The 27,080-nt window shown below is 36.8% G+C and overlaps 1 protein-coding gene across 9 annotated transcripts in view; it reads right to left on the bottom strand.

Annotated features, from left to right (window-relative positions):
• DOP1A (DOP1 leucine zipper like protein A) overlaps positions 1-27,080 on the bottom strand; it is a 134,860-nt gene that overhangs the window by 85,174 nt on the left and 22,606 nt on the right. For all 9 annotated transcript variants that reach the window (XM_036896955.2, XM_036896946.2, XM_036896951.2 and 6 more), the window contains exons 2-3: positions 11,378-11,568; positions 8,497-8,678 (exon numbers count right to left, since the gene is read on the bottom strand). In XM_036896955.2, coding sequence (XP_036752850.2) covers positions 8,497-8,678; positions 11,378-11,515 — 320 coding nt within the window. In that variant the 5' untranslated portion in view covers positions 11,516-11,568. The remainder of the gene's footprint in view (positions 1-8,496; positions 8,679-11,377; positions 11,569-27,080) is intronic.

The raw sequence follows: 27,080 nt of genomic DNA, 5'->3' as shown, positions 1-27,080 counted from the left end.
ATTCAGAAATGGTATCCTAGAATTTATTATTCATATATAACATAATACTGATAAAATCAGATATACTACAAGTTTGTAAAACAACTGTTAAGGTAAAATCAATGCTATTTAAGAGCTTAAAAAGTAGAAGGAAGAGGGTGGAACCAAGATGGGAGGATGAGTAGAGCAGCGGAAATCTCCTCCCAAAACCACATATATTTTTGAAAATACAACAAATACAACTATCCCTAAAAGAGAGACCAGAAGATACAGGACAACAGCCAGACTACATCCACACCTGCGAGAACCCAGTGCCTCACAAAGGGGGTAAGATACAAGCCGTGGCCCAGCGGGACCCGAGCGCCCCTCACCCCAGCTCCTGGTGGGAGGAGAGGAGTCGGAGCAGGGAGGGAGATGGAGCCCAAGCCTGCTAAACACCCAGCCCCAGCCATCCGCACTGGAGCACAGACACCCAGCGCGTGGGGTGCTGGATACTAGGGAAACGGGACAGTAAGACCTCTGAGTGGGTCCCCGCAGCTGGCACCCCTAGGGCAAAGAAAAGCAAAGTCTTTTGAAAGTCTTAAAGGAACAGGGACCCCAAAGCTGGACGGAAGCGTCCTGGGACACTTAGCCTAGCAGCTGGGAATCCCAGGGAACTCTGGGTGCCCTAACCCCCTGGACGGCAGCACAGCTTGGAGGCCCCTCACAGCAATAAACAGCCTCCTGCCTGTTTCCCCTCTGACGCGGCTCCACCATATTGGAGCAGCAGCCTGAGGCCAGCCATGCCCACAGCAACTGCGGAACTTAACTCCACAGTGGCCGGGCAAGAATCAGAGGCCCTGTCTGCACGCAGCTGCCTAGCACAAGCCGTGAGAGGTCGCTGTTATCCCAAGAGAGGAAGGCCACAAACCAGCAAGAAGGGACGTTCTCCCACCCAAAACACGCGCCAGCCCTGCACAACTACCTCTATTGCCATGAAAAGGCAGACGAATTTGATACAGACCAAAATCACAGAGTCAACCCCTGAGAATGAGATAGAGCTAACCAATCTTCCTGAAAAAGAATTCAAAATAAAGGTCATAACTATGCTGACGGAGCTGCAGAGAAATATGCAAGAGCTAAGGGATGATGTCCGGAAGGAGATTACAGAAATGAAACAATCTCTGGAAGGATTTATAAGCAGAATGGATAAGATGCAAGAGGCCATTGATGGAATAGAAACCAGAGAACAGGAACGCATAGAAGCTGACACAGCAAGAGATAAAAGGATCTCAAGGAACGAAACAATATTAAGAGAACGGTGTGACCAAACCAAAATGAACAATATCCGCACTATAGGGGTACCAGAAGAAGAAGAGAGAGAAAAAGGGATAGAAAGTGTCTTTGAAGAAATAATTGCTGAAAACTTCCCCAAACTGGGGGAGGAAATAATTAATCAGACCACAGAAGTACACAGAACTCCCAACAGAAGGGGCCGAAGGAGGACACCACCAAGACAAATAATAATTAAAATGGCAAAGATCAAGGACAAGGACAGAGTTTTAAAGGCAGCTAGACAGAGGAAAAAGGTCACCTACAAAGGAAAACCCATCAGGCTATCATCAGACTTCTTAAAAGAAACCTTACAGGCCAGAAGAGAATGGCATGATATATTTAATGCAAGGAAACAGAAGGGCCTTGAACCAAGAATACTGTATCCAGCATGATTATCATTTAAATATGAAGGATGGATTAAACAATTCCCAGACAAGCAAAAGTTGAGGGAATTTGCCTCTCACTAACCACCTCTACAGCGTATCTTAGAGGGACTGCTCTAGATGGGAACACTGCTAAAAGGAGCACAGAACAAAACACCCAACATATGAAGAATGGAGGAGGAGGAATAAGAAGGGAGAGAAATAAAGAATCATCAGACTGTGTTTATAATAGCTTAATAAGAGAGTTAAGTTAGATGGCTAGATAGTAAAGAAGCTAACATTGAACTTGTGGTAACCACAAACTTAAAGCCTGCAAAGGCAATAAGTACATATCTTTGAATAATCACCCTAAATGTAAATGGACTGAATGCACCAATCAAAAGACACAGAGTAATAGAATGGATAAAAAAGCAAGACCCATCTATATGCTGCTTACAAGAGACTCACCTCAAACCCAAAGACATGCACAGATTAAAAGTCAAGGGATGGAAAAAAATATTTCATGCAAAACAACAGGGAGAAAAAAGCAGGTGTTGCAATACTAGTATCAGACAAAATAGACTTCAAAAGAAAGAAAGTAACAAGAGATAAAGAAGGACATTACATAATGATAGAGGGCTCAGTCCAACAAGAGGATATAACCATTATAAATATATATGCACCCAATACAGGAGCACCAACATATGTGAAACAAATACTAACAGAATTAAATGAGAAAATAGAATTCAATGCATTCATTTTAGGAGACTTCAACACACCACTCACTCCAAAGGACAGATGCACCAGACAGAAAATAAGTAAGGACACAGAGGCACTGAACAACACACTAGAATTTAAACACACCAATTACCAGCAAAGAAATTGAAGCGGTAATCAAAAAACTACCCAAGAACAAAACCCCTGGGCCAGATGGATTTACCTCGGAATTTTATCAGACATCCAGAGAAGACATAATATCCATTCTCCTTAAACTTTTCCAAAAAACAGAAGAGGAGGGAATACTCCCAAACTCATTCTATGAAGCCAACATCACCCTAATACCAAAACCAGCAAAGACCCCACCAAAAAAGAAAATTACAGACCAATATCCCTGATGAACGTACATACAAAAATACTCAACAAAATATTAGCAAACTGAATTCAAAAATACATCAAAAGGATCATACACCATGACCAAGTGGGATTCATCCCAGGGTTGCAAGGATAGTATGACATTTGAAAATCCATCAAAATCATCCACCACATAAACAAAAAGGACAAAAAACCATATGATCATCTCCATAGATGCTGAAAAAGCATTTGACAAAATTCAACATCTATTCATGATAAAAACTCTCAGCAAAATGGGTATAGAGAGCAAGTACCTCAACATAATAAAGGCCAAATATGATAAACCCACAGCCAACATCATACTGAACAGCTAGAGGCTGAAAGCTTTTCCTCTGAGATGGGGTACAAGACAGGGATCCCCCCTCTCCCCACTGTTATTCAACATAGTACTGGAGGTCCTAGCCATGGCAATCAGACAAAACAAAGAAATACAAGGAATCCAGATCAGTAAAAAAGAAGTCAAACTGTCACTATTTGCAGATGACATGATATTGTACATAAAAATCCTAAAGACTCCACTCCAAACCTACTAGAACTAATATCGGAATTCAGCAAAGATGCAGGATACAAAAATAACACACACAAATCTGTGGCTTTCCTATACACTAACAATGAACTAATGGAAAGAGAAATCAGGAAAGCAATTCCATTCACAATGGCATCAAAAAGAATAAAATACCTAGGAATAAACCTAACTAAAGAAGTGAAAGACCTATACCCTGAAAACTATAAGATACTCTTAAGAGAAATTAAAGAGGACACTAACAAATGGAAACTCATCCCATGCTCTTGGCTAGGAAAAATTAATATCATCAAAATGGCCATCCTGCCCAAAGCAATATACAGATTTGATGCAATCCCTATCAAATTACCAACAACATTCTTCAACGAACTGGAACAAATAGTTCAAAAATTCACATGGAAACACCAAAGACCCCGAATAGCCAAAGCAATCCTGAGAAGGAAGAATAAAGTACGAGGGATCTCACTCCCCAACTTCAAGCTCTACTACAAAGCCATAGTAATCAAGACCATTTGGTACTGGCACAAGAACAGAGCCACAGACCAGTGGAACATAATAAAGATTCCAGACATTAACCGAAACATATATGGTCAATTAATATTCAATAAAAGAGCCATGGACATACAATAGGGAAATGACAGTCTCTTCAACAGATGGTGCTGGCAAAACTGGACAGCTACATGCAAGAGAATGAAACTGGATCACTGTCTAACCCCATATACAAAAGTAAATTTGAAATGGATCAAAGAACTGAATGTAAGTCATAAAACCATAAAATTCTTAGAAAAAAACATAGGCAAAAATCTCTTGGACATAAACATAAGCCACTTCTTCATGAACATATCTCCCCAGCAAGGAAAACAAAAGCAAAAATGAACAAGTGGGACTACATCAAGCTGAAAAGCTTCTGTACAGCAAAGGACACCATCAATAGAACAAAATGGTATCCTACAGTATGGGAGAATATAATCGTAAGTGACAGATCCGATAAAGGCTTTACATCCAAAATATATAAAGAGCTCACGCACCTCAACAAACAAAAAGCAAATAATCCAATTAAAAATGGGCAGAGGAGATGAACAGACAGTTCTCCAAAGAAGAAATTCAGATGACCAACAGACACATGAAAAGATGCTCCACATCACTTGTCATCAGAGAAATGCAAATTAAAACCACAATGAGGTATTACTTCATACCCATAAGGACCGCCATCATCGAAAAGACCAAAAACAACAAATGTTGGCGAGGTTGTGGAGAAAGAGAAACCCTCCTATACTGCTGGTGGGAATGTAAATTAGTTCAACCATTGTGGAAAGCAGTATGAAGGTTCCTCAAAATGCTCAAAATAGAAATACCATTTGACCCAGGAATTCCACTTCTAGGAATTTACCCTAAAAATGCAGCACTCCAGTTTGAAAAAGACAGATGCACCCCTATGTTTATCGCTGCACTATTTATAATAGCCAAGAGATGGAAGCAACCTAAGTGTCCATCAGTAGATGAATGGATAAAGAAGATATGGTACATATACACAATGGAATATTACTCAGCCATAAGAAAAAAACAAATCCTACCATTTGCAACAACATGGATAGAGCTAGAGGGTATTATGCTCAGTGAAATAAGCCAGGCAGAGAAAGACACGTACCAAATGATTTCACTCATATGTGGAGTATAAGAACAAAGGGAAACTGAAGGAACAAAACAGCAGCAGACTCACAGAACCCAAGAATGGACTAATAGTTACCAAAGGAAAGGGACTGGGGAGGATGGGTGGGAAGGGAGGGATAAGGGCGGGGAAGAAGAAAGGGGGTATTACCATTAGCATGTATAATATGGGGGCAGGGAATGGGGAGGGCTGTGCAACACAGAGAAGACAAGTAGTGATTCTACAACATCTTACTATGCTGATGGACAGTGACTGTGAAGGGGTATGTTGGGGGGACTTGGTGAAGGGTGGACCCTAGTAAACATAATGTTCTTCATGTAATTGTAGATTAATGGTAACAAAAAAATGTTTTAAAAAGACAAAAAAAAGTAGACGGCATGAATTATATGTCTTGCCTTAAAGAAAGGAAAATCTATCAGCTATCAGAAAATTATATGCAACAATAACTCAGCAATCCTCAACTTTTTTAAAGTGCTATCTTTGGAATGTAGTATATATTACTATTAAAAAATACCTGTTACTGATGTTAGATACTATTTTAAGACATGCACACAGAATTTAGAGAGAAAATAACAGACACAGTAAAGTAAATCAGCAAGGTTAAGTTTATTTTTTAAAAAGACTAACAAAATTGATAAACTTTTGACAAGAATGAACAAAGTGAAAAAAAGGATATCTAGTCACCAATGTCAAGAGAAAAGGAGGAAAACTGGATAAACACATGCAAAGCAAACTTGACCCCTATCTTATGCCACTCATGAGACTTAACTTGAAATGGATTTAAGACTTACATATAAGGCTTGAAAAGCACAAAACTCTTAGAAGAAAACAGGGAAAAAGCTCCTTGACACTGGTCTTAGCAATGATTTTTTTGTATATGGCATCTAAAGCACAAGAAACAAAATCAAAAATAAATAAGTGGAGCTATATCAAACCAGAAAACTACAGCATTGCACAAGACAATCAGGAAAATGAAAATGCAATCTATGGAATCATAGGAAATATTTGCAAACCACATACCCGATAAGGGGTTAATATCCAAAATATATAAGGGACTCATACAACTCAACTGTAAAAAAAAACCAAAATAATCCAATTGAAAAATTTGGGGCAAAAGACCTGAATAGACATTTTTTTCCAAACAAAATATTCAAATGGTGAACAGGTGCATGAAAAGGTGCTCACCATCATTAATCATCAGAGAATTATAAGTCAAAACCACAGTGAAGTATCACCTCACATCTGCTAGGATGGCTATTACCAAAAAGATAAGAGGTATGTACTGATGCGGAAGTGGAGAAAAGAGAACCCCTGTACACTGTTGGTGGGAATGCAGATTGGTACAGCCACTACAGAAAACAGTATGGAGTGGCCTCACAAAGTTAAAAATTAACCTACCATATAATCTATAAACCCCACTGCTGGATATATATCCAAAGGAAATGAAATCACTATCCTGAACAGATACCTGTACTCCCATGTTCACTGGAGCATTATTTACAATAGACAAGACAGAAGTAACCTAAGTGTCCATCAATGGATGAATGAATAAAGAAACTGTGACACACACAGGAATATTTTTCAGCCATAAAAAAGGAAAGAAATCTTGCCATTTGTGATAACATGGATGGACCTTGAGGGCATTATGTTAAGTGAAATAAGTTAGAGAATGACAGATACTGATTGTATGATCTCACTTAAATGTGGAACCTAAAAAACCCCAAATTCTTAGAGAAGAGACTGGTAGCTGCCAGTGGTGGGGAAGTGGAGGAAATGTGTGAAGGTGGTCAAAAGGTACCCAGTTATAAGATAAGTTCTGGGGAACTTATTAAATGTACAGCTGGTGACTATAGTTAACAGTACTGTATTGCACACAGGCATACTTCATTTTACAGCACTTTGCAAATACTGAATTTTTTATAAATTGAAGGTTTGTGGCAACTCTATGTCATGCAAACCTACTGGCATCATTTTTCCAACAGCATTTGCTCAGTTCATGTCACCGTGTCACATCTTGGTAAATCTCAGTTTTTCAAACATTTTCAATATTATGATATTTGTTATGCTGATCTGTGATTAGTGATAATGACTCGGAAGCTGATGGTTAGTATTTTTTAGCAATAAAGTATTTTTTAAAATTAAGATATATACTTTTTTTTAGAAATAATGCTATTGTACACTTAACAGACTAGAGTATAGTATAAACATTACTTTTATATGCACTATGAAAACAAACTATTCATTTGACTCACTTTATTGCAATATTCTCTTTACTGTGCTGGTCTGGAACTGAACCTGCAATTATCTCTGAGGTATGCCTGTATCTGAAAGTTGCTAAGTGAGTAGATCTTAAATGTTCTTGGCACAGGAAAAAAAAAATTTAACTGTGAGATGATGGATGTATTAACTAAACTTACTCTGGTAATCATTTTATAATATATACATATATCAAATACTTATCGAACACTTAACTATATGCTGCACATTGTTCTAAGCTCTTCACATATATTACATCTTTTAATTATATTAACAATCCTATGAAACTTGTAATCTTATTCCCATTTTACAGATGAGAATACACACATAGAGAGATGAAGAAAATGGCCCAAGAACATAGAACTATTTAGTGGTAAAGACAAACTGTTTGACTCCACTGCTTCTGCTCTTAACTAGTATGAAACAGAACTCTTAGTGATAAATGTGTATGGGGGGAAGGAGAAATGGGCAAAGAAAAAAGATATCAAATGTAATTCAGACTTCAGGTTTGTGTAAATGGATGGATGGTGGTGTTATTTATTGAGCTTTAGTGCACTGTAGGTGGCCCAGTGTACAGGAGTAGATGAGTTCAGTTTGCAACACGTTGAGTTTCAGTTACCTTTAGATCCACACAGAGATGATAAGCAAGCCAGGAGTTTAAAGCAGAAGTCAACACTGGTGATAGAAATTGAGAGCACAAAAAAGATAAATCATGAGGGTAGATAAGCTTGCCCAAGAAGAGATGATAAAGTGAAAACAAAAGGCGCAGGACTAAGCAAGCCTTAAAAATTCCAAATGTAAAGTTCAGGGAAAAGGGAAAAACTGGTAAAGGAGATTGAGAAAGTAAACCGGAGAACGTGGTATCACAGAAGCCAAGAGAAAAAGACTATTTAAGTAGAGAATGGTCAACTATGTTGTAAGAGATATCAAGATATCATACTTTTTCTCAGGGTAGTTCTCAAGGTTAAAAAGGTACAGTGTATTGTAGTCTTAACAATTTTTAATGAAAACTTCATAAATGACATCTAAGGAAAAAAATCCTACACTAAGGAATATTCTATATTTCTTAAAAGCACTTAACTATCAAAATATTTAAGATATCTGAACACCTCCAACATTAAGGAGTTCTCAATTTAGCTTTTGATGCAAAAAGCTAAATTTAATATATACATATATATACATACATACATAATATATACACCAGCATTTAATAAAAGTAAAAATGTATTTTATTTATATGTAAATAGTAAAATTAATCTTACCTATATAAAAAAAGATCTTTGGCAAGTCGCTTAGGTCCAATGATTTTGAAGATAATTTCATATGTTTCAAGTGCCTTCCGATGAACTCCACCTGGTAATGCTGGATGTAGACACTGAGCTAGGCGTTTGCCTATGGTCAGCTTTTTGGGTACTACCTGGTACTTTGCATTGTTTTGTAAAACCTTGAAGGAAATACTTTAATTCAGTTGAGAAAAACAAAAAGATTACATTTCAATTTATTTCCATTTTCTAGCACAGTATTATCTAATATCCTTATAGGACTTCTTTACATACCAAAAAAAAAAAAAAACAAAAACTAGAGGATGCCAAAGAACTTTTTCTTTTTGTCAGTTTCATCTATCAACATACACATTTAATATTAAAACATACACATTTAAAATTAAAAACACATTAAAAATAAAAATTTATTAAAATTTTTAATTTTAATAAAAATTTTTTAAAAATTTAAAGATATATTCATCAATTAAAAATAAATAAGCCCACTACATCTTAATAGAAATAACATTTTATGAAAAATATTTTCCAAACAAATTTATTCACAAGAGGCATTATTTTAGATTTTTGCAAATCTTTAATATCAGTCATCCTTCAATCTATTTTGGTAGATTCTTTGAAATATTTGAAGAAAATCAGACCTCAACATAGATGTGTATTTGGAAGAGGGACAACCACAACTTTAGTATATCATAGTATAACAAGTAATTCTAACGCTTACAAGAATCTACATGAGATTCTAATTGCCCATTTGTTTTTACTAACTTAAATTCCCAACTGAACCAAATACATCTTGCTGTATATACTCAACTATACAACTTTATAGATAATGGTCACAATAGAATTTATAGAAGATCTTATCTTACAAACCACCCAAAGGAGTTATTTAAATAACAAAAAGAACTTACAAATGTAGTTCTTCAAACTATTATGGTAAAGTGCCAATAGAATGTTACAAATAAATACTCTTAATGAATACAGTATAATATACTATAACTAGAATTTAGAAGACATACAAAATTTTTATTTTGTAAAATAAACATTTCTAAAGTTAAAATATATAAAATGACCTGCCAAAGAGCACATAACAAGAGTTAGCACTAGATCTCCTAGTTCATTAAGAAAAGTGAAGGCGCTAAATGATGTCCACTTACATATAACATTTTCAATGTTGTTTCCACTATAAGCCTTTAATTCAGTTTTAAATCGGATGTAAAGAATGTAAATAATTGATATCTATAAGTGAAAAGCAAATTAAGGGCAAAACACCAATATGAACACAGCTATGAAAAACATTTTAGTCTCTCAAACTAGCTGCCTTGCATTTCTAGAATATTAATTTGAATTTTGGACACAAGAGCAAAGAGCCAATATTAACACATACTTTAAAGAAAACTACATTACCAGAAGTACATCTGTTGAAGGAAATTTAATGATCTATAAAAAAATATGCTTCAATAAAGAAATTATATTAATACCAAATAATTTTTTTTAAAAAAGGAAAATATAGCACCATTTCCTAAAAGGATTTCTGAGTTGGAAAACTTGTATGGATGAGATGAAAATTTAGTATATTAGTAAACAAATTGTTATAGTAAAACATATTTAGACTATCTTCTCTCTTTCTCTCTATACATATGTATATATAATCCCTGTCTTGTTTCACCAAAAATGTTTCATGTTTTTAAGTATGTTTCATAAATGACTTACATACTTCCCGTTGTGTTATCTGGATACAGTGAAATCTATTTTCATGAATATTGGTTAACTACACAAAACTAATTAGGTACTTAATTAGGCATAATGAATTGCTTTTAAACAAAGTTCCTAGTAAATCTTCAGAAAGCAACTTTTCAGAACAAAAAAGAATCTAACTACCTTTAAGCAAACTTGTATTTTTAGATTCAATTTCTTGGGGATGTTGTAAAAAAATTGAGAATTTATTAAATTCAAATGATAAATGTTATAAGCTAACATGTCAAACAGACATTTGTTTATCTAATTTTAAGATAAATCCTTGGTACATTGAGAAATGGAAGATTTGAAGATAAGAGTCAATTATCTATAGTAAGTATGAGGTTGAAAACTAATGTCCTTGGTATATATTTTAAAACATTTTTTTCCCAATATTCATATCCCAAACTGTTTGGTGTTAGTGGAAGAGCTCTCCTTCCCTGTCTGCTCCCCAAGTCCACTTATTATTTAGAAGCGTCTCTATTTAATAACAACTATTTAAAAAACCCAAAATCGAAACTACAGGTGTAAAGTAAGAAAATTCAGATCTAAGTTAAAAAAAATAAAAGGAAGTCAAAATTTAAAGCTATGAATTGATGCCGCCACCATAACCATAGTGGACAAAACCAAAATATGTCAAGAAGGTTCATTCAAGGCCACCTTTCAAGGTCTAAGCGAGTACTTGTCAGTTTTGCAAAAAGTACTTAACATAATTAAGGACTGCCTAGATATAAAATAGTTCCTTACCGCTACATACTATTTGGAAAGAACATAACATTTACCACTTTCCATATGCAGTTTTTCATTTTGCTTCCAGGCACTCAAGAACCATATCTGATGCTCAATTACAGAAGCTGATTAGCCCTCAAAGTTAGCATATTTGCTTCCTAATCTTGTGTTTTTACAGGTAATGATGGAATAACTATATTTTTCAAGTAGTATACTTGTTTTGGCCTCAAAAATATGCCTGAATAGATAGGTATAAATTGTGAAGTAAAATAGCAGTACCAAGAGTAATTATGAGATCTAGATATGTTTTTAAGTCTTTACTTCAAGGTTTAGAGAAACCTAGTAAGTACAGATGCAGATTTCTGACTTTTACTTTTTTATGAAATGGATAAGACAGACATACCTTATTAAGTTTTCCAAGCGCTGATATCAAATCTGCCCATTCACTGGAGTATTCAAAATTCTTCAGTGCTTTGTCAATTGCAGCTACATAGTTTCGGTATTTGGAGTCACTCAATAATTCCAGCTCTTCTGTGTTCATCCTCCCACAAGGTCCCACTAGAGACCAGTTCCAAAGTCATGTAAAATCATTACCTACAAAAAAGTTTTCAGGAGGAACCAAAGTTACAAAGTAAAGTATGAAAGTGGGTTCATATGCTCTTGCTACAGAATTAATGGCTCATTTTTAAATGTTTCTTGAGTTAGAGGTGGTCAAAACTCTGGTCAGCTATTATGCAGGGTCACAGAAATATTCAAAGACAGCTTCAAAAATAACTAGTCATGTATGCCTTTCTAAGAACTGGAAAAATAACTGTGAGAACTTAGGGATATAAAAGAATAGGAAATATTTTGACACTTGTTCCAATTTAGAAATCATATTATTTCTGTCACACTTGCGATGTAACATTCTGATATACATACTCCTCCATTTTGTTTTGATCCTAAAATATACCAAGACAGGTTAGGTTGGAAACATCAAGGACATGCAACAAACACCAAAAACAAAACAGGAAAAAGAAAAAGAAATGAATGACTTGGAGATCATCTTCTTTTAGTAAGCTATAAATGGGTATGCAGTATGAAGGAACATCAGCTGTTTGGAATTGGACCTTACTTTTTAATAAAAGAGACAACTATATGTGGTGTCATAAAACATCCACAAATTCTTTGATAATAATTCCAAAATCCTCCCGCTCCTTGGGATGAATTTTGTGACTCACTACTAATGAAATAGTAAGGCAGAAGTGAGAATGTAATGGCCAAGACTAGGTCATAAAAGCACTTGAGCTTCCTCTTTACTCTCTCTTTTAGGTCACTAGCTCTAGGGAAAGCTAGGTCCATGTCACGAGAACACTTGAAGAAGCCCTAAGGAGGCTCCTGTGCTAAGGGACAGAGGCTTTCTGCCGACAGCCAGTGGGTGAGCCACCTCAGGAGCAGACCCTCCACCCCCAGGGCAAGCCTTGATCTGACCGCCGCAGCAACAGACATCTCCACTGTAACTCAGTGAGGAACTCTGAACCAGAGCTACACCACTATGTCTCTTGGTTCATGAGCTTTAGAAATTTTGCTGTTTTAGGCCACTGAGTTAGTGGATAATTTGCTATGCAGCAATAGATAACTAATACAGAGTAGTTACAAAGATTTAACTGAGGCTCAACTTAAAAAGTAATGTAGCCTCTTCCCCACTTTTTTGGTATGCTGACTTTTCACTAACTCTACACCTTTCCTTAGAACTGGGTTCATGGATCTGCACGATGGTCTAAGAATGGGCCTCAAGGGATACCAGTACAATTAAATGGGGGTAAAAATGATCTTTTCAACAAATGGTTTGGGGACAACTGGATATGCACAAGTAAAACAATGAGGTTGACACCTTCCTCACACCTACATACAAATCCACTCAAAATGGATCATATATCCAAGTTAGATCTATACAGCTAGAACTATAAAACTCTTAGAAGAAAATACAGGAGTAAATCTTTGTGACCTAGGGCTAAGCAGTCATCTTGGATATAACTCTAAAAGCACTACAAGCAATGACATAAAAACAAAAAGATAAATTGGACTTCATCAAAATTAAAAACCTTTGTGTTTCAAAGGATATCATCAAGAAAGTGAATAGACAACTAACAGAATGGAAAAAAATATATCCCCCATATTTCTGATAGGGGACTTGAACTAGTTACATAAAGATCTCTTATAAGTCAATAATAAAAGGACAAATTTAAAAATGGTCAAAGGATGTGAACAGAAATTTCTCCAAAGAAGATATACAAATGGTCAATAATGATACTCAACATCATTAACCATCAGAGAAATGCAAATCCAAACCACAATAAGATACTTCATATCTACTAGGGATGGCTATAAATAAAAAACACAGTAACAAGAATTGGCAAAGACATGGAGAAACTGGAACCCTTGTACACTGCTGGTGGGAATGTATATTGGTACAGCTGCTTTGGAAAATAGGCAGTTTTCAAAAGGTTAAACAGAATTACCATACAAATCAGCAATTCTATTTAGGATTATAACTGAGTATATATGGTATATACCCAAGAGAAATGAACACATATCCACACAAAAACCTGTAAGTGAATGTACAAAGAAGTATAATTCATAACAGCTGAAAAGGGGAAACAACCGAAATGTCCATCAACTGATGTGTGGATAAATAAAATACAATGAATTCAGTCACAAAAAGGAATGAAATACTGATATATACTGTAACATGGAGAAACTTTGAAAACATGCCAAGTGAAACAAATGATTCACAAGACACCAGAAACTTATGATTCCATTTTTATGAAATGTCCAGAACAGATAAGTTTATAGAGACAGAAAGTAAATTAGTTTTTGGTTAAGGTTGAGGTAAGGGGAGGAAGGAATTGCAGGTTAAAGAAGAGGGACTCCTATTGAGAAAGGGGGTTCTTTTGGGGATGACAAAATGCTCTGAAATTGATTTTAAGGATGGTTACACAACACTATGAATGTATTGAAAGCCACTAAAATATACACTTTAAATAGATTAATTGTATGGTATGTGAATAATATCTTACTAAAGATATATATTTATATATGTGTCTGTATCTATATAAAATGGTCCTCCAGGATCTGTGAACTACCTCAAATTACATACACATGTTATGTCTTACATTTCATTGACAGATAATATACTACTTTTACAATATTCTCAAAAAAATAGCATCTTATATCATCTTCAGAAAAAGTAAGTTCATTACTCTGACACTATAAACTATATTTGTAAAACCTGTTTGCATTGAAAAAAGCTAAAAATTTACTAATTTATTAAATCAAAATTTCCTTGTTTAAGGTAGTGCTGAAGAGAAGCAGTACAAACTTCCCAATTATCTACTTCAATCTTTTTATCCATAAAAATGAGAACAGACAAATCCCAAATCCTGCCTTTGGAGAGAACAATCACCTTAAATATTGAGCCACTTGACATATGAAATTATTCACTTCAGTGCACTATGTGCCAAATACTATGTTTGGGAACTGACTAAAGAGAATATTCCTGACCTCAAGATACTTCCATTCCCTATTGGGTGGGATGGAAGTGAAGAACAAAGTCTAAGATACATTGTGCAATACAACCAATCTAGTTCTCTCTTTACAATTGTGATATTTGACCCTAGGGACTTGAAATAATACAAAATTTATGAAGAAAAAACCCACTTTACCTTATCATTATACCTTCATAATCTGAACTCTCAGAGTGGCAAACCAAACATAAAGCAGTATTTTGAAGCACTATTAGAAATCCAAGATGAATGTGAACTTAAATAAGTGAATCAAATATAATCTTAGCAACCTTCCATTTCAAACTGCTTTTGTTTTATAGAAGAACTACAAGAAGTCTTTGAGAGCAAGAATTATGTTTTATACATATCTGTATGTTGCACAGCACATAACTTACAAAACTTGAGGCTCGAGCTGGATTCAGACATAGTGGTTACTGGGAATAAATTAAAAATCCTACAAGCTGTTTTATCATCAATCTATGGTTTCTAAATTTTTATAAAATTATATTTGAACATAAATATAAACACACATATATCAATATATGCTTCAGATACAAAGGACTGACATATTAATACAAAGCTATAAACATAAAATAAATACTAATATACAATGAAATATGGAATAAAGCTTAGAATAAATACAAACTAAAACACTTCTAGTTTTGTTTCTGAAAAACCAAAGAAGAAAGAACTGCAAAACCAAATTAAACTCAGGGAAAATCCTGATTTTCTGAAGGTGTATAAAATAGTATAAAATAACTGAATTCTAATCAATAAACCTAGGAATGTACTAGTGGTAGACAGAGTATAAAGCACATGTATAAACTTCACTGAACAGGGACATGATTTTTTCTTAGCAATATTTCCAATACAACATGTACAACTGAAAATAAGATATACAGTATTTATGAATGGGGAAGACTAACCTGAAAATCAATTTAGCAGTAATTTCTATCAATGAAAATATGTTTACTGTAATCTTATAATAACTGTGAAGCAATATTACCTCAATTGACATATTCCTCAGGTACACTTTTCTTCTTTGGTATTAAAAAAACTAATTAATAATGAGTAAGTCAGTTTGTGGGGTTTACAACTCTTTTATGTATTCACAGCTAAAAATTCTGTGTAACAAAAGAAATGTGGATTTTCTTACCTAAAAATTTTCTAAATATTTAAGTAGGATTAAGAAGAAGGGCATTCTGTAGAAGTTCATCAGCAGGGAGCAATAGTATTTTCTTTTGTGTGAAACGATGGTCAGATATTGGGACTAAATGTATGCTTCCTCAATGATTTTAATGCAAATAAAATCACTCATTATATATCAGAAAGAAGTGTAGGGATGCACCATTTAAAAATTTTTACCCAATATATAATAATCATGAATTCCAGTTCTTGGATATTTTTTTCTATATTTTAAGATGGATTAGATTAGTACCTCTCAAACTAACTATAGTGAAGAGCCAGTTTTACCCCCAATCAACTATTGACTGATACTTTTTTAAAATGTAAAATTAGTTGTTGCACCAACATGAAATTGTTATAGATGTTTTTAAATGCTTGCTTTGGTTCTGTATTTGTTTCCTTAAGAATTTGTGAATGACCCACATATCACATTTTTAACACCACTGGCTTAGATCACAATGCAAGCATAACATATTCATATGGTTTCTCAAGGAAACTTTATTATGCTGCCTCTTCTCCAGAAAGGTGGTGGCACATCCCAAAACATACACATATTCAAACAATAAAAAATGTTTTATAGAAACCCCAGCTCATGATAAGATAGGCAGTAAGGGCCTCCAAACACAGGAGTTAAAGTCAAGATAGCTAGGAATCCCAAATCCTACTTCTAATACTGAACTCTACAACCTGGGCAAGATGCCCAAGCTTCAGTTTCTACATCTATAATAATAGATGATAGATGAGATTAAAGATGCCAGCGTGCGAGGTGAGACAAAGGCTTCCTCTTAAAACCTAATATAATACGAAAATATAATTAATACAACTAATAATGAAAGAGCAACAGGAAAGAGGATGGCGCCAGACTGCATACACTTGGAGGAAAGAGCAGACCTCATGGAACAGGGTAACGCACGAAAGCTGTGGCCTGGTGGGACCTAAGTCCTTCCCCCACCCCAGCTCATTTTCTTAGCTAAAAATTTTCTAAGGTGGAAGGAAAAGAAAAGGAGCAGGGAGGGAGTGGAGGCCTGGAACTGCTGAATATCTAACTCCGGAGGTCTGCTCTGGGAGCACAGACCTACATTTCATGGTGCTTGCATGGTACTCTCATAAATTAGGGAGTTGGAAAGCTAAGACAGGCAGAATTCCTGGAGAGACTGAGATTCCAGCTGCTTGTGGAAAGCAGGGATCCATATCTGGCTACTCTACGACAAAAGAAAGGTGGACAGTTTGAGGGACTTCCTAACAAGGAAGCGCTTAGCAAGATGGCTGCTAAAGGGGCAAGGACTGTACAAAGCTTACTGCTCAGGAGATAGGACAGGAACTGTCTGGATGCGCTCTGCCCAGCAGGTTGGGAGCTTTCACGATCGTCAGGTGCTCCAGCTCCCTGGCTGGCTACACAACTCCAAGGACCCCCTCCGTGATATGCAGCCTACTGTGCCTTTCCCCCGGCCAGTCCCACCTGACTCGCAAACCAGCAAACCTTACCCTGGCATTAGGCCAGCCAGAGGGAACAACTGTCTACAGCAACTACAAACGCAAAGCATAGAGGCTTATACCTATGTGCTTGGCCCACTGGTTCAGGCAGTGGAGACAGGCATAGCAGATGGGAAGCAGGAAACAGCTCTTTTCTTCCCCCCAGGCACCAATCCCAATCCCCTGTGACCCCTGACATTGCTTGAGCGGCTGAGCAGCTCCAGACAGTAGAGCTTCTGAACACTAGAGGGCACCATACACAAATATGAAATGCAAAAGGAAGCTGGTTCAAAGAAAAATCATTAATACAACTCCTGAGAAAGATTTAAATGACATCAACCTCATGAATCTTCCTGAAAGGGAGGTCAAAATAAAAATCATTAACATGCTCATGGAGGTGCAGAAAGATATTCAAGAACTCATGAATGAATTCTGGTCAGAGATGCAATCGTTGAACAGCACAATGAATGGTATTAAAAGCAGATTAGTATGGGAGAATATATTCATAAATGACAGATCTGATAAAGGGTAGACATAAAAAATACATAAAGAGCTCACACACCTTAACAAACAAAAAGTGAACAATCCAATTAAAAAATGGGTAAAGGTGCTGAACAGACAGTTCTCCAAAGAAGAAATTCAGATGGCCAACAGACACATGAAAAGATGCTCCACATCGCTAGTCATTAGAGAAATGCAAATTAAAACCACAGTGAGATAGCACCTCACACCAGTAAGAATCGCCACCATCCAAAAGACAAACAACAACAAATGTTGGCAAGGTTGTGGAGAAAGGGGAACCCTCCAACACTGCTGGTGGGAATGTAAATTAGTTCAACCATTGTGGAAAGCAGTATGGAGGTTCCTCAAAAAACTCAAAATAGAAATACCATTTGACCCAGGAATCCCACTCCTAGGAATTTACCCTAAGAATGCAGCAGCCCAATTTGAAAAAGACAGATGCACCCCTCTGCTTATCGCAGCACTATTTACAATAGCCAAGAAATGGAAGCAACTGAAGCATCCATCAGTAGATGAATGGATAAAGAAGATGTGGTACATATACACAATGGAATATTATTCAGCCATAAGAAGAAAACAAATCCTACCATTTGCAACAACATGGATGGAGCTAGAGGGTATTATGCTCAGTGAAATAAGCCACACGGAGAAAGACAAGTACCAAATGATTTCACTCATATGTGGAATATAAGAACAAAGGCAAAACCGAAGGAACAAAACAGCAGCAGAATCACAGAACCCAAGAAAGGACTAACAGTTACCAAAGGAAAAGGGACTGGGGAGGATGGGTGGGAAGGGAGAGAGAAGGCAGGGGAGAATAAAGGGTGCCTTACGATTAGTATGTATAATGTGGCAGGGGGGCACGGGGAGGGCTGTGCAACACAGAGAAGACAAGTAGTGATTTTACAGCATCTTACTACACCTATGGACAGTGACTAATGGGGTATGTGGGGGGGACTTGGTGAAGGGGGGAGTCTAGTAAACATAAATGTTCCTCATGTAATTGTAGATAAATGATATAAAAAAAAGCAGATTAGATACAGTGGAGGAGACGATAAATGAAATAGAAACTAGAGAAGAGGAATAAAAACAAGCTGAGGCGCAGAGAGAAAAAAGGATCTCTAACAATGAAAGAATATTGAGAGAACTGTGTGACCAATCTGAATGGAAAAATATTCACATAATAGGGGTACTAGAAGAAGAAGAGAGAGAAAAAGGGATAGAAAGTGTCTTTGAGGAGGTAATTGCTGAAAACTTCCCCAATTTGGGAAAGGAGATAGTCTCTCAGGCCATGGTGATGCACAGATGTCCCAACACAAGGGATCCAAGGCAGACAACACCAAGACATATAGTAATTAAAATGGCAAAGATCAAGGATAAGGACAGACTATTAAAAGCAGCCAGAGAGAGAAATAAGATCATATACAAAGGAAAGCCCATCAGACTATCATGAGAAACCTTATAGGCCAGAAGATAGTGGCATTATGTATTTAATGCAATGAAGTAGAAGGGCCATGAGCCAAGATTACTTTACCCAGCAAGATTATCATTTAAATTTGAAGGAGGGATTAAACAATTCCCAGATAAGCAAAAGCTGAGAGAATTTACCTCCCACAAACCATCTCTACAATGTATATAGGACTGCTATATATGGAGGGACTGCTATAGATGGAAGTGTTCCTGAGGTTTAACAGCTGTAACCAGAGGTAATAAAACCACAGTGAAGAAAGTAGAACAGCTAATTACTAAGCAAATGTAAAATTAAATTAACTATCCCCAAAGTCAATCAAGGGATAGACAAAGAGTTCAGAATATGATACCTAATATATAAAGAAAGAAGGAGGAAGAAAAAGGAGGAGAAAAAAAAAGAACCTTTAGATTGTGTTTGTAACAGCATACTAAGTGAGTTAAGTAAGACTCAGAGATAGTAAGGAAGTTAACCTTGAACCTTTGGTTAACCATGAATCTGAAGCCTGCAATGGCAATAGGTACATACCTATCGATAATCACCCTAAATGTAAATGGACTGAATGTACCAATCAAAAGACATAGAGTCACTGAATGGATAAAGAAACAAGGCCCATCTATATGTTGCATACAAGAGACTCACTTTAAACCCAAAGACATACACAGAGTAAAAGTGAAGGGATGGAAAAAGATATTTCATGCAACTAATAGGGAGAAAAAGCAGGAGTTGCAGTACTTGCATCAGACAAAACAGAGTTCAAAAGTCACAACAGACAAAGGACATTACATAATGATAAAAGGATCAATCCAACAAGAAGATATAACTGTTATAAACATCTATGCGCCCAACACAGGAGCAATCTACATATGTGAAACAAATACTAAAAGAATTAAAAGGGGAAACAGAATGCAATGCATTCATTCTAGGAGACTTCAACACACCATTCACTCTGAAGGACAGATCAACAAGAGAGAAAATAGTGAGACAGAGGCATTGAACAACACATTAGAACAGATGAACCTAATTGACATCTACAGAACTCTACACCCAAAAGCAGCAGAATACACATTCTTCTCAAGTGCACATGGAACATTTTCAAGAATAGATCATACGCTAGGCCACAAAAAGAGCCTCACTAAATTCAAAAAGATCGAAATTGTACGAACCAGTTTCTCAGACCACAAAGGTATGAAACTAGAAATAAATTATGCAAAGAAAATGAAAAATCCCAGAAACACATGGAGGCTTCACAACATGCTCTTAAATAACCAATGGATCAATGACCCAATAAAAATAGAGATCAAGCAATATATGGAGACAAATGACAACAGTAATACAACACCGCAAAAATCTGTGGATGCAGCGAAGGCCATGCTAAGAGGAAAGTATATTGTAATACAGGCCTACATCAGGAAAGAACAATCCCATATGAGCAGTGGAAATTCACAATTAACAAAATTAGAAAAAGAAGAACAAATGAGGCCCAAAGTTAGTAGAAGGAGGGACATAATAAAGATTAGAGCAGAAATAAATAAAATCAAGAAGAATAAAACAATAGACTCAATGAAAGCAGGAGCTGGTTTTTTGAGAAAATAAACAAAATAGATAAATCCCTAGTCAGGCTTATCAAGAAAAAAAGAGAGTACTCGCATAAACAGAATCAGAAATGAGAAAGGAAAAATCACTACAGACACCACAGAAATACAAAGAATTATTAGAGAATACTATGAAAAATTATATGCTAACAACCTGGACAACCTAGAAGAAATGGACAACTTTCTAGAAAAATACAACCTTTCAAGGCTAACCAAGGAAGAAACAGAAAATCTGAACAGACCGAATACCAGCAATGAAATTGAACTGGTGATCAAAAACCTACCTAAGAACAAAATCCCTGGACCAGATGGCTTCACCACTGAATTTTATCAAACATTTATTAAAGACCTAATACTCATCCTCCTTAAAGTTTCCCAAAGAGTAGAAGAAGGGAGAATACTTCCAAACTCATTCTATGAGGCCAGCATCACTCTAATACCAAAACCAGGCAAAGACACCACCAAAAAAGAAAATTACAGACCAATATCCCTGATGAACATAGATGCAAAAATACTCAACAAAATATTAGCAAATTGAATTCAAAAATACATCAAGAGGATCATACACCATGACCAAGTGGGGTTCATCCCAGGGATGCAAGGATGGTACAACATTCGAAAATCCATTAACATCATCCACCACATCAACAAAAAGGAGGACAAAAACCACATTATCATCTCCATAGATCCTGAAAAGGCATTCAACAAAATTCAACATCTATTCATGATAAAAACTCTCAACAAAATGGGTATAGAGGGCAAGTACCTCAAAATAATAAAGGTCATATATGACAAACCCACAGCCAATATCATACTTAAAAGCGAGAAGCTGAAAGCTTTTCCTTTAAGATCGGGAACAAGACAAGGATGCCCACTCTCCCCACTTCTATTCAACATAGTACTGCAGGTCCTTGCCACAGCAATCAGACAAAAGAAAGAAAAGGCATCCAGATTGGAAAGGAAGAAGTTAAACTGTCCTTGTTGGCAGATGACATGATATTGCACATAAAAAACCTAAAGAATTCACTTCTAAACTACTAGATCTAATATCTGAATTCAGCTAAGTTGCAGGATACAAAATTAATACACTGAAATCTGTGGCATTCTTATCACTAACAATGAACTAGCAGAGAGAGAAATCAGGAAAACAATTCCATTCACAGTTGCATCAAAGAGAATAAAATACCTAGGAATAAACCTAACCAAGGAAATGAAAGACCTATACTCTGAAAACTACAAGACACTCAGGACAGAAATTAAAGAAGATACCAATAAATGGAAACACATTCCGTGCTCATGGATAGGAAGAATTAATATTGTCAAAATGGCCAGCCTGCCTAAATCAATCTACAGATTCAATGCAATCCCAAACAAAATACCAACACCATTCTTCAACAAACTAGAGAAAATCATCCTAAAATTCATATGGAACCACAAAAGACCCCGAATAGCCAAAGCAATCCTGAGAAGGAAGAATATAGCTTGGGGGTATTATGCTCCCCAACTTCAAGCTCTACTACAAAGCCACAGTAAGCAAGACAATTTGGTATTGGCACAAGAACAGACCCATAGACCAATGGAACAGACTAGAGAGCCCTGATATAAACCCAATCGTATATGGTCAATTAATATACGATAAAGGAGCCATGGACATACAATGGGGAAATGACAGCCTCTTCAACAGCTGGTGTTCACAAAACTGGACAGCTACATGCAAGAGAATGAAACTGGATTATTGTTTAACCCCATACACAAAAGTAAACTTGAAATGGATTAAAGACTTGCATGTAAGTCATGAAACCATAAATCTCTTAGAAGACAACATAGGCAAATATCTCCTGAATATAAGCATGAGCAACTTCTTCCTGAACCCATCTCCTCAAGAAAGGGAAAGAAAACCAAAAATGAACTCATGGGACTACATAAAACTAAAAAGTTTCTGTACAGCAAAGGACACCATCACCAAAAGAAAAAGGCATCCTACAGTATGGGAGAATATATTTGTAAATAACATATCCGACAAGGGGTTAACGTCCAAAATATATAAAGAACTTACATGCCTCAATACCCAAAAAGTAAATAACCCAATAAAAAAATGGGCAGAGGATATGAAGAGACAGTTCTCCAAAGAAGAAATCCAGATGGCCAACAAACGCATGAAAAGATGCTCCACATCACTAATCATCAGGGAAATGCAAATTAAAATCACAATGAGATATCACCTCAAACCAGTAAGGATGGCCAGCATCGAAAAGACTAAGAACAACAAATGCTGGCAAGAATGCAGAGAAAGGGGAACCCTCCTACACTGCTGGTGGGAATGTAAGCTAGTTCAACCATTGTGGAAAGCAATATGGAGGTTCCTCAAAAAACTAAAAATAGAAATACCATTTGACCTGGGAATCCCACTCCTTGGAATTTACCCGAAGAATACAACTTCTCAGATTCAAAAAGACATATGCACCCCTATGTTTATCGCAGCACTTTTTACAATAGCCAAGAAATGGAAGCAACCTAAGTATCCATCAGTAGATGAATAGATAAAGAAGAGGTGGTACATATACACAATGGAATACTATTCAGCCATAAGAAAGAAACAAATTCTACCATTTGCAACAACATGGATGGAGCTAGAGGACACGATGCTCAGTGAAATAAGCCAGGCAGAGAAAGACAAGTGCCAAATGATTTCCCTCATTTGTGGAGTATAACAATGAAGCAAAACTGAAGGAACAAAATGACAGCAGACTCAGAGACTCCAAGAAGGAACTAGTGGTTACCAAAGGGGAGGGGTGTGGGAGGGCGGATGGGGAGGGAGGGAGAAGGGGATTGAGGGGTATTATGTTTAGTACATATGGTGTGAGGGATCACTGGGAAAACAGTGTAGCACAGAGAAGGCAAATAGTGAATCTGTGACATCTTACTAGACTGATGGACAGTGACTGCATTGGGGTATGGGTGGGGGCTTGGTAATATGGGTAAATGTAGTAACCACATTGTTTTTTCATGTGAAACCTTCATAAGAGAGTATACCAATAATACTGTAATAAAAAAAAAGACGATAACCAGTTCAATGGTTGTCAAAACTAAGTAAAGAACATATTAAAGTTAACAAAGTGTCTGGCCTATAGAAAATGCTCTAAAAAGTCACTCTCATCATTCTTACCAATAAAAACAATATATTGCACTAGGAAGCAAGTTGTAATTAAATATGACCGGATATGGCTCTGAACTTATTGACAGCAAGATGGAAAACGGAAGACTCTCACTAACCTATCTCTAGCTGTCTTGTGAATGTAAATAAACCAGTGTCATTGTCATTGGCCTGCAGACAAGCCCTGGAATCTCCTGCAGTGGAAAACTAACTAGCCTCCTCTTGACCCCCGCAAGCTCTGTGGCTACCAGCCCATTTCTCAGTTCTCTCTTACTACAAAGTTTTTTGAAAGATCTTTCTAATACTATTTCATTTCCTTACCTCCTATTCAGTCTTTGACCCTCCACAAAATCACTTTTTGACACCATCCTGCCAAGGGAAGCACATACAGACAGGCTGGCAGTAAAGGGCGCCAGCCGATGCCAGGGGCTGCTTCTCTCGCCTCACACCTTAGCCGCCCCATCAGCAGTGCGTGGTCCTCTGTTCTCGGCTTCCAGGACTCCTCACTCTCAAGCTATGTTCTGACTTTTCTAACCAATCTTTTTTCAGTCTATGTTGGCTCTTCTTCTCTATTCAAATTTTATTTTATTATTATTGTGTAAGTGCTGAAGTGTTTCAAGACTCAACCAGGAACTCTCCTCTCTCCTCTCCAAGAGTTATACCCACCAGTCCTATGGCTTCCAATGCCATTTGTTAAAGATATGTCCTAAATGTGCATATAGGTCAATTAATATTTGACAAAGTAGCCATGGACATACAATGGCGAAATGACAGTCTCTTCAAGAGATGGTGCTGGCAAAACTGGACAGCTACATGTAGGAGAATGAAACTGGACCATTGTCTAACCCCATATACAAAAGTAAACTCAAAATGGATCAAAGACCTGAATGTAAGTCATGAAACCATTAAACTCTTGGAAGAAAACATAGGCAAAAACCTCTTAGACATAAACATGAGTGACCTCTTCTTGAACATATCTCCCCGGGCAAGGAAAACAACAGCAAAAATGAACAAGTGGGACTATATTAAGCTGAAAAGCTTCTGTACAGCAAAAGACACCATCAATAGAACAAAAAGGAACCCTACAGTACGGGAGAATATATTTGAAAATGACACATCCGATAAAGGCTTGACGTCCAGAATATATAAAGAGCTCACATGTCTCAACAAACAAAAAACAAATAACCCAATTAAAAAATGGACAGAGGAACTGAACAGACGGTTCTCCAAAAAAGAAATACAGATGGCCAACAGACACATGAAAAGATGCTCCACATCGCTAATTATCAGAGAAATGCAAATTAAAACTACAATGAGGTACCACCTCACACCAGTAAGGATGGCTGCCATCCAAAAGACAAACAACAACAAATGTTGGCGAGGCTGTGGAGAAAGGGGAACCCTCCTACACTGCTGGTGGGAATGTAAATTAGTTCAACCATTGTGGAAAGCAGTATGGAGGTACATCAAAATGCTCAAAACAAACATACCATTTGACCCAGGAATTGCACTCCTAGGAATTTACCCTAAGAATTAAGCAATCAAGTATGAGAAAGACCAATGCACCCCTATGTTTATCGCAGCACTATTTACAATAGCCAAGAATTGGAAGCAACCTAAATGTCCATCGATAGATGAATGGATAAAGAAGATGTGGTACATATACACACAATGGAATACTACTTAGCCATAAGAAAAGGGCAAATTCTACCATTTGCAGCAACATGGATGGAGCTGGAGGGTATTATGCTCAGTGAAACAAGCCAAGCAGAGAAAGAGAAATACCAAATGATCTCACTCATCTGTGGAGTATAAGAACAAAGGAAAAACTGAAGGAACAAAACAGCAGCAGAATCACAGAACTCAAGAATGGACTAACAGGTACCAAAGGGAAAGGGACTGGGGAGGATGTGTGGGTAGGGAGGGATAAGAGGGTGGGAGAAAAAGGGGGGTATTAAGATTAGCATCCATAGGGGGGTGGGAGAAAGGGGAGGGCTGTACAACACAGAGAAGACAAGTAGTGATTCTGCAACATTTTGCTACGCTGATGGACAGTTACTGTAAAGGGGTATATAGGGGGACCTGGTATAGGGGTGAGCCTAGTAAACAAAGTATTCGTCATGTAAGTGCAGATTAATGTTAAAAAAAAAAAAGCAGTTCCTGTGTGGTGACCTCCAATGAGCTCTACACAAAGATATAAAGGGCATATAAAAGTGTAGGCAAAGGGTCTGTCTGTGTTTATACAGAGGATCAAAGCCTAATTTGGCTACCCCGAAAATGAACTAAGATACGATATGAAAAAGAACTTTCAACATCAGCACTCTCGGGAGGACTCATGCCAGAAGATGATCATCAAAAAAACCCCAACAAAGATCCACGCACTGCTACAGGTGTAGATGCACTCATCCCACCAATTCCTGGACTTGCCATGGGAATGAAGGAGGAGATATCTAAGCTGGCCTGTGCATACAGTAAAACAACAAATTTGACTGGATCTATACGGTTGGAACTCAACCAAGAATTAGGAGAAGTGCAAATTGTAGCACTCCAAAATCTTACAACTACAGACTATTTACTGTTAAAAGAACATATGGGATGTGAATAGTCCCCAGGAATGGGTTGTTTTAATTTATCTGAATTCTCTCATACTGTTCAAGTTCAGTTGGACATTATCCACCATATCATAGATAAGTTTTCACAAATGCCTAAGGTGCCTAACTGGTTTTCTTGGTTTCACTGGAGATGGCTGGTAATTACAGGTATGCTTTGGTTACGTAACTGTACTCCTATTATGTTAATGTGTGTGCACAATTTACTTAGCAGTTTAAAAACTATACATGCTGAAGTTACTCTACAAGAAGATATGTCAAAGAAATAATCAATCTCCCCAGGTTTTCTTCCGCCTCCTACTTCTATAGCTTTTCTTCTTCCTTCCTAATTACAACCCTTAAATAGAATTTGTGCCATATATCGAATTTACCGAGTATCATAATTCTTCCAAGGGGTAAAGACACCTCAAGACAAATACTGGGCATAGAAGCCACAGGGCATAAATATGCAAAGAAGTAAAAAGCTAACCTTTTCAAACAATAAGGCTTCTCCCTCACTGATCAACTTTACATTTCCCTGTATGGCCCCGGAAGATGACTGGTTAGCCAGAGACG

Source organism: Manis pentadactyla, chromosome 12, assembly GCF_030020395.1.
Source record: "Manis pentadactyla isolate mManPen7 chromosome 12, mManPen7.hap1, whole genome shotgun sequence".
In the NCBI taxonomy this organism is placed as follows: domain Eukaryota; kingdom Metazoa; phylum Chordata; class Mammalia; order Pholidota; family Manidae; genus Manis; species Manis pentadactyla.
This window is presented reverse-complemented; position numbering and strand designations above follow the sequence as displayed.